At 37.8% G+C, this 14,243-nt stretch overlaps 1 protein-coding gene across 2 annotated transcripts; it reads left to right on the forward strand.

The window, feature by feature from the left end:
• Positions 1-912: 912 nt before the first annotated feature.
• Positions 913-13,840, forward strand: rnf32 (ring finger protein 32). 2 transcript variants are annotated; one of them, XM_078938657.1, is made up of 8 exons: positions 913-998; positions 1,580-1,811; positions 1,897-2,039; positions 2,994-3,098; positions 3,208-3,365; positions 5,403-5,511; positions 10,807-10,974; positions 13,468-13,840. In XM_078938657.1, exons 1-8 carry the CDS (start codon positions 984-986, stop codon positions 13,696-13,698), a joined length of 1,161 nt encoding a protein of 386 aa, XP_078794783.1. In that variant the 5' UTR covers positions 913-983; the 3' UTR covers positions 13,699-13,840. The 2 variants fall into 2 exon arrangements, with proteins under 2 accessions (XP_078794783.1, XP_020568321.1); XM_020712662.3 differs by lacking the exon at positions 2,994-3,098.
• Positions 13,841-14,243: the final 403 nt, after the last annotated feature.

Raw genomic sequence — 14,243 nt, forward strand, 5'->3', positions numbered from 1 at the left:
AAAGGCAGAAGATGTGCAAGCTCCCAAATGAGCAATAAAAATACACAAGGAAAAATAAAGTCTAAAGATTGTGATATTTTTTTTCATCTTTAGTGTAAAAATATGACAATCTAAATACGTAAAAAAAAAACTATTTAGAATAACATTCTTTTGGGAGATGTGAGATAACAATATGAGAACAAACAACCAAATAAGTAAAAAGAAATCCTAAATTAAAGAAAATCTTTTGTAAATGTACAAAAATTTACAGGGTGGCAAAATTATTTTTTCTTGGGTTCGGGATGACAAAATCAATAAAACAAGACTAAGCAAAAATAGCACTTATTTCATTAAATTTGATATCAACATATTGGCATTTGGAAAAATCTAAAACGTTTAAAAACAAAAATCATAAGTAGGTTCTTTATTTACATTTACGTTTGTAGAATGTTTTGTATTACTGCACATTTAAAAAAATGGGTTTGTTTGTTGTGGTTAATGAAAATTTTTGCCTGTCATACTTTCTCAAAGCACTTTTTTTTTGCTTTTGTGTTTTTATTAAATCATTTTATAATTTTTTTCATTTCTTTTTTCATTGTGAATTTTAAGTGAAAATGACTGTTCCTTTTCTTTTATTAGTATTTCACACTCCAGTATTACTTTCAAGCTAGTAAATCTAATTAAATAAATTTAACTTACTTAAAAAAAGCACTTAGTATTTTTACTTCCAAAAGAATTAGCAAAAATAGTCTTGTTTTGCTTTTGATTCTGAAACATGTTAGTACAAAATGTAAATACTTATAAAACAGGCAGATGAGATAAAAAAAAAATCTGCATAATTGTTTCCAAATGTTATATTTATGATGGTTTAAGAAGAGGAAAAAAGACCAATCATGGTAGTTCATTCCAGTGGATCAACCAATCAGAGACAAAACAAGTCCCTGTGCTGCAGACTCAAAGGGTGGGGCTTGTAACCTAGCAACATCTCAAACACTGCTGATAGGATGGCAATGCAGAAGGTTTGAAGTTCTTTTTTTAATCTAATTTGTCATGTTTTCAGGTAGAAAACAGTAATAACTTTTCAATTTTGCGTTTTAAGAATACATTGCACCTGTTTTTATGCTTTTTTTTGTCTCAAAACTAGAATAATTGTTCGTAGCACTATATTGCTTTTTAAACACATGTTATCAATTAAATAATTAGCTAATCCCGCAGGATTATAGACAGTAGCATTTTATGATCCTTTAATTATGTATTTCTTTTTTAAAATGTTGTCAAACCTGCAGAGTTTTAGAAAGTGAGCCTTGTTTTTCTAAATTATTTATTGTGGTTAAAGAAGACCATAAGAAAAAATGTTATTAAAGTTTTTTCTTTTTGGCATCACATGCCTTTTTCTTTTCTTTTCGTATTTGATCAAGCTTGTTAAAAGCATTAATCACAACATAAAAGATGACAAAGAAGATTGAGAAGTATCACAACCAACCTTTTGAACTTAGCTTAAAGCAAAAAATGTTCAGTTGCGTTTTATGAATATTTAAAACATGAGGGAAAGGGTTATGATATTTGGTTTGTTGTTTCATTGTGCTCATTTTTTTCACAGAGCTCGATCTATAGAACAAGCAACAACTGGGCGATCACATCAGCCGCTTTTCAAGACCACATAATAAGAAGCCTGTTGAGTGAAGACTTCTCCGTTTCTGATCCTTTATCAAGACACAGCAGAAAGTCAAGAAAACCTCCATCAAGAGAGAAGCTGGAAGATCTAAAGAGAGGAGACGCGCAACAGGAAACTAAACATGTTTTTAAACCTACTCCACCTAATTTAACTTTAGGTAGAAATAACTGGAGATTTTAGACGGCTTTTGTTATTCTACTAAGAATTGTTTATATGTTGTTTTTTTTCTTGATTAATTTTAGCTCAGAAACTGGGTTTGGTGGCCTCCCCGAAAGAAAGACTGACAAAAGGAGATTGGATGGAGGTCAAGAAGAGGTCTTTATTACGGGAGGAATCCGCTCAGCCATGTACGATATGCAGGGAGGAGTTTCGCCTTCAACCGCAGGTAGTTCAAGCATCCTTTTACCTTTTGCTTTTTGCATGCTTTAAAACATCTTCTACTTCTTCTAGAAAACCTGGGTTTCCATAAACACACAGACACATACTCAAATCCTTCCCCAACCCCCCACTTTCCCCCTCTGCAGTTCCTGTATGTTTTAATCTGTGTAGACAACTGTACAAATTTACCCATAGTGCCTTGGAGCTCAACTGTGACCTGATGATGAAGCAATCAGTGTGTTACTGTGAGGGTCATTCAGTTTTTTTTACACCTTTCCGATCTCCTTTTAAGATGCCAATCTTCTCAAGAATGTGGGACTAGAATAGACGGCCTCACAAAGCACAGTTGCCATAGACGCATGTGTAAATATTAGGTTGAGTCCGAGGGGGGGCGAGTTAATTAGAGCCTGCTAACAGGAGAAAGTGACAACAGGGAATCTGTGTTGATTTGGCGTTTTCCTGCAAGCCTCCATATTGTGACACTGCCATTGTGTTATGTTCTTATATTGTGACAGTCAAAATTGCTTACAGCAGCAGCTCTTAGGAGTGGTTGCATTGTCCAAAGTGGCTGTTCTTCAATATGCAGTGTGTTTTACTTAAAAACTAACCGTAAACTGTACTTTTACATTTTTTTGTCTGTCATTTTTCTGCATTGTGATGGATGCAAACCTGCACATTTGCAAGTTGTGACGTTTCTCCCTGAATGATTGTCTGATGGAAAGTGTTGTACAATACAAAAACAATGGAAATTCAGGGTAAAGCTACGATCACACTGGGCATGTGATGCATGTTCATGTTACTGAACGCTTTCACCGTGTGGTGTTCACAGCGGATGAGCAGGGAGGGGCTTCTTTTTACTGTTTACTAGCACACGTCCGCCACCAGCTTGAAGAGGTTTGGTGTGAAATCTTGAAACGATGCAAATCTGAATGAATCCTACTCCATGCCTTTTCTTTCACAGCTCTATTCCGGTTGGATGAAAGACTTGGTGTCCTATAATTCCTGTGCCCGTCCCAGTCCTTGTGTCAGGAAGGGCACTCTGCGTCAAAGTCTTGCCAAACCAAATGTGTGGATCACTTTAAGCTGATTCACTATGGCGACTCCGGAGGAGATATGCCGAAAGGTCAATATTAGCTTAGCAGCTAAACTTGTATATATTTTTTCTCTTGTTGTAGGTGTTGCTGTGTTGCTCCCATGTTTTCCACAGAACATGTCTGCAGGCCTTTGAGAGGTTCTCTGGAAGGAAGCGTTGCCCCGTGTGCAGAAGGGAGCAGTACGAAACACGGGTGATCCACGACGCTGCTCGTCTTTTCAGGCATCAGTGTGCCATCAGGTAATCCCAGACAAAAAAAACCATCCATAAATAGAGTAATTAATAAATAAATGCATATTTAAGGGTAAGTGTGTAACTATTAATAGTGAAGGAGCCACTTGGACCAGTTTCTTAGTGACTAAAACGCAGTGAGATCTGCATATCCCCACTTTATTGTTTAGATAACACTTTTTTGAGGCCATTGAGATATTTATTATATAGAATGTGGCTTTTAAATATTAACATTAACTGAATAACTACAGTGTGTATATTTTTCTTTAGAAAATAAATGTATTTTACTACAGACTTTAAAAAAATAAAACACATCCTGTGTCAAAACAGATTACTTGAATTAAAAATTCAACAAAGCCAAATCAAACAGGAGATTTTCTGTCACTATGACGATGGTGCACCGTCATCTTTTTATTTCATGGCATTAGAGTAGATCCAATTAAAAAAAAGAAAACCTATTTGTGTAAATGCAAATATATATGTTAAAAAATCTACCTCTGAACAGCAACTAAACACTGTTGTGCAGCAGAAGATAAGAAAATGTGCTTTAATATGTTCTTATTGTAATTTAATGTCTGTCAGCAAACTGTTATTTTAATAAACACTGCATTACAAAAACCTAAACAAGTCTAAATAACAAAACTTAACTAACTATCCTATTATTTTTGTTTTTAAAGCCACATGTGGCCTCATGGTACAGATTCTTGTTATAAAATAAGATTCAATTAAAGGAAAGAGTCACATTGATATTCTTGTTAATTTACATGACCGTTATTTGCATTGATCAAATATGATCATTTAATAATAATTTCATTTTAAGTTTTACATGGAACATACACTCTCAAAGCAGCTCCAATTGACTTTGAATGAGGTGATGTTGGAGTCAGTCTGAAGTTTAACTCCTTTTACTGTCCATCCACACATCACTTCATGCGCCTGCAGCTGCTCTGAGTTACAGAGGTCAATCAAACTATGTTCAGGGTCAGCCATATCTATAAACTAGAGTGGGTTGTAGTAAAGCTGCTGTGTGAGGGAGTGATTGTTTTCTTTTTAAAAAGCAACATGTTTTTCATGCTTGTTACACTGCTTATATTTTGAAAAATGTATTACTTGTTTTTTTGGAACTGATAAAATAAAAAACAAATATCATTAACAGAAGTAAAACAATAAATTGCAAAGTTCCAAAAGGGCTTTGGATAAAGTTTGACAACTTATATCGAGTGTAGCCCCTTTTTCTTAATTCAGTCCAAACCTAAGTTTATACAAACAGTATTTTTTCATAAACAAACGCATACACTAAAAACAATTTTGATCTAAAGAAAACATTTAATCAAAAATTACGTAGTAATGAATCATGTTGACTCCATTAATATGTATTTAGAATGCCACATTTTGTAATTGATTTGAATCGTTTTATAAGTTGACCATTTTTAACTGCTACCAGTTTTTACGAAGTGAAAATCTTATTTATGTGAGCGTTTTGCAACGATCATTTAAGATCCACTAAGTTCTGAGGATGAAAATATTGATTATTCATTCAAAAAATATATGTAAATACATTTTTTTGGCAAAAATTGATCCCACACAATGCATTGTGGTCTATATTCGCCAATCTAGTGTGCATCGATGCATACTGTTTTTTCGCTGAGACTTCTGGGAAATTTCTAGGGCACTCGATTTTGGAATTGTAGATTCGGACAGCACTAAAAAATGGCAAACGCAATATATAGTTCACTATAAAGTGAATAGTGAAAGCATTCGGTCATAACCCGAGACACTTATACGCAATCGCTGGAGGCAGCAAGGGTGGAGTGTCTTGCCCAGAGACATGGCGGCGATCGGTTATGGGAGCGGGGATCGAGCCGCCGACCCTTCCATCATTGGTCGACCTGCTCAATCGCCTGACCCACTGCTGCCCCATAATAACAAGAATGCACCACAATAGGCATGAAAAAACATCTGCATTTAGCAGCTTTTCTGATATTTATTTTACATTTGTTGGTTATTTCATTTTAATTTTTGTTTTTAAAATCTGTGTGCATTTAGGATTCAAGCTTACTGGCGTGGTTATTCTGCCCGTAAAAGCTACAGAGAAATCATGAGAACCAAATGTCCAAAAGACAAAAAGCTGAGACGCAGGTTCTTTGAGGACAGGGTGAGTAAAGAGTTTGTAGGATGCTGCGTAATGTTCGTGGACATGTTAGTCATTGTGTGTTTGTATGTTTATGACACTGGAAAAACACTTAATAGACAAAAGAAGAGCTTTGTAAACTGAAAGAATGCATGGCTGGCGCTTTTATAGAAAAAAGTGACCTTCAGTCAATAACAATAGAAAAAGTGGGCGCAGTACATTTGTCATTCCGACCGTGCATCTGATCACTTTGCAAGACCTAATGTCATTTTACCCTGTGATTTATAGATTTATTTATTTTTGGGGGGTCAAATAAAAACCAAGATGCTTCTCAACTTGAGGTTAGGACACCGGTTTCAGGGACTCACCGACCCCACTGCTAACGCATGTGCACACACAGGTTTAAACACACCCCTGACTGCTCTCATTGTCGAGCACCTTTGATGCTTTGTGAATCATACACTGTTTGTCCACTATTGTGGACAAAAGATTTGTGTTTAAGTTTAAACAGTCTGGACATTGTGGTCAACACAACAGCACCATGTGCATGTTTAGGTCTGACTTTCTTTCATCTGTCTGAACTTGTCTGGTGTGTGTGCACAATCCTCACACTGAGGATGAAAGAGGGTGAAGAGGTGAAGAAGCTGAAGTGTTTGAATACCTAATGTGAGTCTTCATTTTGGGATTTGATCTCCTAAAGCTGTTCAACTCGCAACAAATAGAGGAAATATTGACAAATGTCTGACCATCAGTCTCATAAGCAGTCAGTGTTTGGGGTCATTTGACTCCTAAAGCTGTGGTGCTTTTATGGTAATCATAGGAAATGGGAACATTGCCACCTAGTGAACCTTTGATAACCAGAAACTGCACTGGTCAGCACTGCTCAAAACTGTCTTTAATGAATTCTAATCTTAATTTATTTGGTAAATTCATCCACTTAATCTTTTTAACCAATACAAACAGAAATGTAATCATTGAAAGTATATCATAATGGTATTTTTTACTTAACATATATCTTTTTAAGAATTTAAAATTAGTAATATATAACTAAATTTAAAACACAAAGAAAGGAATAAATCTATCAGAACAACAGCTAAAGTTTGATGTTTTGGAGATAAGTGTACGGAAGCAGATTGAGATGATTTGAAGACGATGGAAGAACAGTGAGGATGCTGAGGTTGGAACTACCAGGAAAGAGGCCTCAAGGAAGACCAAAGAGGAGATTCTTGACTGTAGGGAAGAAGGGCATGATGGGAAGAGAGGGTTAGTTTGAGATAAATAATCTCTAAAAGGAGCAGCTGAAAGACAAAAAAGAAATCAGATACACGGCACTGTTTCCACAGGAGCAACAGTCTACATGTAGAAGATATTTGATGAATTGATCAACAACATGTCTGATCACCACCAAAAAAGCTTAATCGTCTGCTTGCCTGGAGTGTTCAGGTGTGAAAATGCTATACTCAGGAGAAATCACATCAGCAGTTATTGTATGGAGAACACATTACTGTCCATCAATCCTGGAGTGCCATAGGAGCCTTCACCAAACAAGTTTTTGTCATTATTCTTAAGTTGAAAAAGATTAATACAAGTGCAACAGATTCAAGAGACTTGGCAGTCTTTCCAGAGGTGAAAGTCCCTGCAAGTTCAGGCTCATCTGGGCTTATAGAAATGACAGGTAAGTTGAAAGGCATCTGTCAAACTCCACACTAACTCCTAGCATTCATTTATCTTTAGAACCTGCTGAATCCCTTTTGGGGCCATGGGGCTGTTGGGTCGCCGGTCCATTGCAAGGCCACACATTCGCACCTATAGGGAAAATTTAGAATTATCAATTAACCTATGAAGCATTTTTTGGACTGTGAGGTGAAAGTTTCTGGAGAAAACCCACAGATGCATGAGGAGAACATGCAAACTCCACACAGAAATGTCCCAGGCGGGATTTGAACCAGGGCCTTTTCCCAGTGAGGTGAGAGCCTTAACCAAAGTACCACAAAGTAGCCTACAGAACTCAGAACGTCCATGTGATTCTAAATCCCCCCTTCAGTCCGAGTCTGTGAGAGATGCTCAAAAGTCCTTTTATTATCAATTCAAGTCAAGCCAAGAGTCCTAAAACAAGTGGTTAAAATGAGTGTTTCTATGTTACAAACTGGTATTAATCTGCTCTTAAAGGACAAATGAAAAAAACAGCAAAAACACAGTTAAATTTTTTTAATTTCCTCTCAAACCTAAAAGTGGTGTGCTGGAGGAAATAGGTAAAAACAAACAAGCTCCAGTTTCTAATCAAGACTACTGGTGGTCAATTCTGAAGCCTCTCCTAGTGAGATTCCATTGGTGTGACACAAGTCCAAGTCTCAATGCCAAGTTCTCATCTTTGGACTCCATGTCCTAGATTGGTCTTGTTTTCTCTTCTAGTTCAGTGATGGTTAAGGTCGATCCTGTATAACCTTGAAAAAGGAAAGAATGGAAGAGTGAAGTTTATTTAAATGTCTGTAAATTTCATCTTACTATAGAAGAGAGGAGTTTGCTTAAAGATCCACTCCTACCATCGTTTGATTTATGTTCAAAGCATTTCTAGTGGTCTTTTAATTAGAATGATTTCATTTTTAACCAAAAATCTCAAAACCTGTGTCGTTTTCTAGAACATAGTTTCTACAGGAGCTCATTAGAAATTCCCCTTTTTGAATTGTGGGTGAGACTGTTGGAGCGGGCTAACCCCACCTCCCCTTCCCGTTGCTCAGTGTTTACACACTCTTCTGCTAGCTTACAGCCTCACACACCCCCAACCTAACATTAGCGGTGCAATAAAAATGGCGAGCAATTTTGGAGCTTTCCACCCGTACAGTTTTGAGTCAGATGCCACCTCGGACGAGTTAAACAAAGACGCACATGGATCTAGTCGTCTACACACAGATGCATCAGGATGGAGCAGCAGCTTGTGGCCCGCCGAGCGTATTTTCTACGTCACAAATATGCCATTTTTCAAACTGCAAGAAATACTCAGAAACGCAATTTTGAGCCTAGATTTCTTTATATATGCCCTTCACCATCAGGAAAAATGCCACAAGAATATGTCAAAAACACAATTCTCATCAGAGGGGTCTATGAGTTTCAGAAATGTAAAAAAACAGAAAAATTTAACCAAATTCACTTGACGACTGAATAACTGTTTACATTCTTCACATTCTGCTCCTCCATCTGAGTTTTGTTCAATAAAGTTTTACTAAACTAGCTTTTAGACCTGGTAAGTTAAAGCAGTCGAGTCGTCTTCAATGTTCTGTGTGCTCAATGTGATAAGTACTGAGACTTAGTGTTTCGGTGTGGAGGTTTGCAATCATGCAAAGTGCTCCAGCGAGGTTTATTAACCATATTGACGTGTGCAGGAGGACTTTACATACAACGTGACACGGTTCAGTGTGACCTTCCCACCCCCCTGTCAGTCTCCAACACCTCCCTCATTTATTAATGAGACACCTTCTCTAATGTGAAGCACCGGGACGTTCGCTGGTGGACCTTCTTGCCGTAGCGGCTTTAAATTTTAGTTGCGTGATTCTGTGGCTGTGGGTGGTATGACATTGTCTCATATCTTTTGTCACAATGACGGTGATCTTCAAGAGCGGCACAACACCGCACTGACAGGTCTGATTGACGCAATATTTCAAGGGAAAAAACGTATTTGCTTAGCTGACTGTAATGCAAACAGGCGTGTTGGTGCTAAGCTGAGACCTGTATGCGTTGCAGAAGTGTATTCTTTCAGTTTTCCTCATCATAGCAGCAGGCTATAAAGCAGCTTTGTATCTTGAAGCCATGGGTGTTCCCTGGAAAAGACACCTGCATATCAGGTCAGCTCGAGCATATTCTTCGGCGGAGATTGGAGTTTTTGCCCCCTTTTGAAGGTCCAACCCTGAGTCAACACATTAGGGAAGACGGTACCGACATGGAGATGGATTGCTGTGAGATAACAGCTCTGCGTCCACCTCCATACTTCTGTGTTGCTTCTAATCCAGACCCACCGTGCAACGAGTCAAAGGTCACCTGAGGCTCTACTCACCCGAACAGACGTCCAGCCACATAAAACCTTCCTTCTGAGTTAACACCTTGTTTGATTAGTGATAGAAGTTTGATTGTAAAAGGTTTCTGATGTCTTTATCACAGACTAAGTGGAGGGTTTTAGTTTTGAGAGTGTTTTTTTATGTGTAAAAGAAAAAAACAAAAGCATCTTCTCAAACAGAACCCAACATGGCTCACTGATGTCACTTTTTAATATGTGTTGACAAATCTGTTGTTTTTAACTCTCCGGCTTACAACACAAGTATTTCACAGCTGCAGCAGAATTAACAATAAAGCACGCTTACTCTGTAAGAATATATAGTCACTAACTTTCTGTACTATGACTTCATTTCAAGTGTATTCACAATAGTGGTTTTATAATAGTTTTCCTTAGCAAATTGCTGTTAATATATTTTTTATCACACATTTATTCCCATTTCATGCACTATTTTATACAAGAAAAAATGTTAGAATTCCATAACATACACTTTTTTAAATTAAACTATGTTTTTTTTTCTATCCATGAGATATTTGTAGTTTCCATGCCAATTTATCCTTATTTTTAAAGTTTCAATGGCCTTCTTGATTAATTTTTATATCTTTTGTTGCCTAGCAACAGCTGCTGTAATTAGCAGAGGACAGATAACGGGAACAGCAGAAAAATGAAACTTTGTTGTTGAAAGAGTTGTTGAAGTGTTGAAGCTAGTAAGTTTGCTGACTTTATTTGAGCCATGTGACATCACCTGAACAAAAGAGGACATGTTTGTGTGTACTGCAAAATCTCCTTCTTGAAAAAAGTAGGTAGACTCTTGTGTCAAGAAAATGGGCTTTCATGGAAGAAAAATAATCTTATCAAGACATTTTTTAATAGCAAATACTCTTAAGATTGAATTTTTTCCTATAATAAGAATTCTTGGTGGTTCTTGCCCCATTGGCACATTTTTCTTTTGCTTATTTAAAGAAAGTGTTTTTTTTAATTTAAGATTTTTTTTTTCCATTTATTTTTTAAAGGGGCTGTTTTTGCAGTGCGATGCATTTGGAGCAGAGCAGGTGTCAGTGTTTGGTGTTTTCACATTTCCCCCCACAATCTCTTTTTTCCCATTAATTTTCTGTTAGTGGGAGCCGTGATTGCATCGATCTGGCTGTTGAACAAGAGCTCCCTGTCAGCATGCCCCAGCCATTGCAACGCACACACACACCGTTCTCTATTGTGCATCTGAAGGCAGCATTTGCATTATTTGTGCCTCAAATGTGATTATTTTTTTAATTTAGTTGCAGGAGCTGAATGACAGCTTTGTCCGACACTGTCACACCGACACGAAGGATTTTCTGAGAGATATCGACCGCTCACTGTCATCAAGCAGACGAGTGTTTCAGCAGCTGGAGAAAAAGCGACCCTCCAAACCGCAGGAGAACAACTGGGACCAAATAAAGACACAGGTCTGAAAGGAGAGCCAGTCGTCCATTTGTGCCATTTCAACAAAGCCCCGTAAAAATGTCTAATCCTGGTCTGATTCCTCTTTCCGCCTTGCCTTCCTCTTGACATGCTGAAGCTTGCAAGGAAACAACAGCATCACAGCTGCTATATAGAAAGTGCATTTCTCTCCAGAGGTGATCATTCACTTTACCAAGTGAATGTCAAAAATATGTAAGGTTGGGCTAATAATCCTTTTGCTGAAAAAAAATATGAGCAATTCTAATAATGCACGACATGCTTTTCATTGCTTGGACTGCTGCTGAGGAGATGAAAAGACATTTAAGACTTTCAGCCCCATTGTTGCCTTTCAGTGAGTTTTTCATCAAGGGGTAGGTTGTGTGCAAAGGTGTCTTTTATTTTTGTGTCCTTATCTGCTGTGAAAAGGTTCAGCTGAATGGAGGAGTGGTACAGCCTTGAAATGAATTACAGTGAATTCAAAATGCCTTTCACATTTTTCCAAACTCTATAAGGTGGAGTTCTGCTTCGTAATAAAAGTTTATTAGCAGGAGACATTGGTCGGTAAATGGAAGTTGGTAAACTGCAGCTGAGTTGCGTTTATAAGGATCAATCATTATCCTCTTTTGAAGTTTTTAAAATTATGTGTCACTTGATAAGGAGAATGCTGGAATTACACCATCAGAAATGTTTAAAAGCATTCACATTTTAAAGTCCCACTCCAATGACAGTTGTGTTTTTGTGGCACTTTCTGATGGCCAAGGACAAACAGCGCTTAGCATAAATGAGTACACCCCACTACATTTGGCAGAAAACCTTTAGTGTCCTTTCAGAATCAACATTTTCTGGTAAACACCATACTAAAAAATATACCTGCAAAGGTGAGCCATTGATTGCAAACAAGGTATGTTAATTTGTACACACAAAGAAGGGATTTTCCTAACAAATTAATTCAAGCCCATGTTGCAAAAATGAGTACACCCCAGTCACAGTCTAGAAGAAAAGCCAAACTTAGGACAACAAAATTCTAATTAACAGGCTGTCAACCACAGGTGAGTCGAATGATTCATTTAAGAGGTGTCCAGCACGCAGGTGACCATAAAAGGGCATTTCCTGACAATGAAAAGCCTTTCCTGTTTCATGCTGTCAGCAATGGCGTCCCATGGAAAAGAAATGTGTCAAAGCTTTACATATCAGTCAAAATACTACAGCAAAAGTGATCCAAAACTTTAAGAAAGATGGAAGTGCAAACATCTTACAGAGACGTCCAGGCCATCCACGGAAGCTAACACCTCAACAGGAGCATCTTCTGATGAGAAAATCGCCATGCAAGTTCACTGCAGTTAGCTAAAGTGGTAGAAAGCCAAAATGACTGTTTCCCATGACACCATACAGCTCACACTGCAGAGGAATGGCGTGCATGGTTATCGTCCAAAGGAAGGATGCCTCTCCTAAAGCCAATGCACAAAAAAGCACACCTAGAATTCCCTAGGGCCCATGCTGAAAAAGATGAAGACTTCTGGGACTCTATACTCTGGAGTGATGAGACAAAGATCCCCCATTTTGGAGCTAAGGGTTTTAAAACTGTATGGTGTCGCAAAGGTGAGGAATTCAAAGACAAATGCACAGTGCCTACAGTGAAACATGGTGGTGGAGGTTATTCTTGAAGAATGAAAGAAGAGAGTTGTTGCAATATGTTGCCAACTTGTTCATTCCATGCCTAGAAGACTTGATGCTGTTCTTAAAAATCACGGTGCTCATACAAAATACTAGATGTGGTAGTTTTTGTTTCAGGGTGTGTTCATTTTTGCTTCAACCAATTTAAGTAAACTGAAGATTATTTGATCTAAGTTAGATTATTAACCCATAATTTTATGTTATGGAGTTAAATATGCATTCAAAAAAACTCAACCTTGTGGAAAGTTTGGAAATTTTTCTTCTCTTCATTGAGCTACTGATTAAATTAGTACTTTTTATAGGAGGTGTACTCATTTATGCTGAGCACTGCATTTCTGGGTATTTCGTTATGTAAATCTTTGAGAATCAGGTGTGGGCCACAAGCTCCCTGCTCTGCTCCATTCTGATAAATCCGCTTGTGGACATTAGATCCATGTGGGCCATTGTTTTCCTCGTCTAAGCTGGCATCTGGCTCAAAATTGTATGACTGGATAGCTCCGATGCTGCTTGCCGTTTTTGTTGCACCGGTAATGTTAGGGTTGGGGTGTGAGGGGCTGTGAGCCAGCAGGAGAGTTTAAATGGAGAGCTCTCAGCAACAGGGAAAGCCACCCTATCAGTCCGGCCCACAACTCTGAGGCGAATTTCTTATGAACTCCAGCCGCTTTGCAGAAACTATGTCCTAGAAAACAGTGATTTTGGCAGAAAAAAAAAGACTTAATTCTAATTAAAAGACCACTGGGAACGCTATGAAAGTGGATCAAAAGATGATTTGTCTTTAAACTGATTCTTGTACAAATGAACTAAGTTTACGCCATGTTTTTCAGGTTTTCCAGAGAGGAGTGCGGGACTGCCCTATCTGTCTGACTGCACTGTGGGACACCAGCTTCCCAAGAGCTTCTGGTATTTCCGCCCATCTACACCCGCGGCCCACGCTTCTCCTGTCCTGTTCCCACCTTTTCCACCAGTTTTGTTTGGAGGCTTTTGAAGCCTTCATAGCAGACAGAAGACCAACATGTCCCCTGTGCAGATCTCCATACCACAAAAAGCTCATTTAGGATTTCCTTTGTAGACAAAGATTTACATTTTTTTAAAATAACTACCTTACCATTCTTTTCCAAGTGAATTAACCTGCTTAATATCCTGCAGACTAGGGATGTAAAGGATACAGATGGGTATCAAAAAAAATCAATAAAAATAGTAAGAGTAGTAGCAGTATCAGTTTGTCTTCCTATTGTGTCTGTCTTTAACTTTTTATGTACATGTGATGTAAACACTAAGATGTCCAATCAAAAGCTCGCTTCTACCAAGTCAGGCCAATTGATTTTATATAACATCCTTTTTGACACCTCAAACAATACCTGAATAAATTAATAACACTTTTTAACGACAAGGAACAAAACAGTCTCTAAGACCCCAAATGGCAGGTTTTTAATGTTTGAATCTGTTATGTAAAATACATTTTTGTTTTATTGCTTAAAATAAAAAGAGTATCTATGTCAAAAGGGATTTTCATTTACAGTTTTTATTGCCAAAATGCCTCAAAGTTAGTTGAATCTTTTATGCATCGATCGGTGGACCATGTATTGAGATGCGTATTGAA

This window comes from Oryzias latipes, chromosome 20 (genome assembly GCF_053564925.1).
Source record: "Oryzias latipes strain Hd-rR chromosome 20, Olatipes_Hd-rR_3.1".
Lineage (NCBI taxonomy): Eukaryota > Metazoa > Chordata > Actinopteri > Beloniformes > Adrianichthyidae > Oryzias > Oryzias latipes.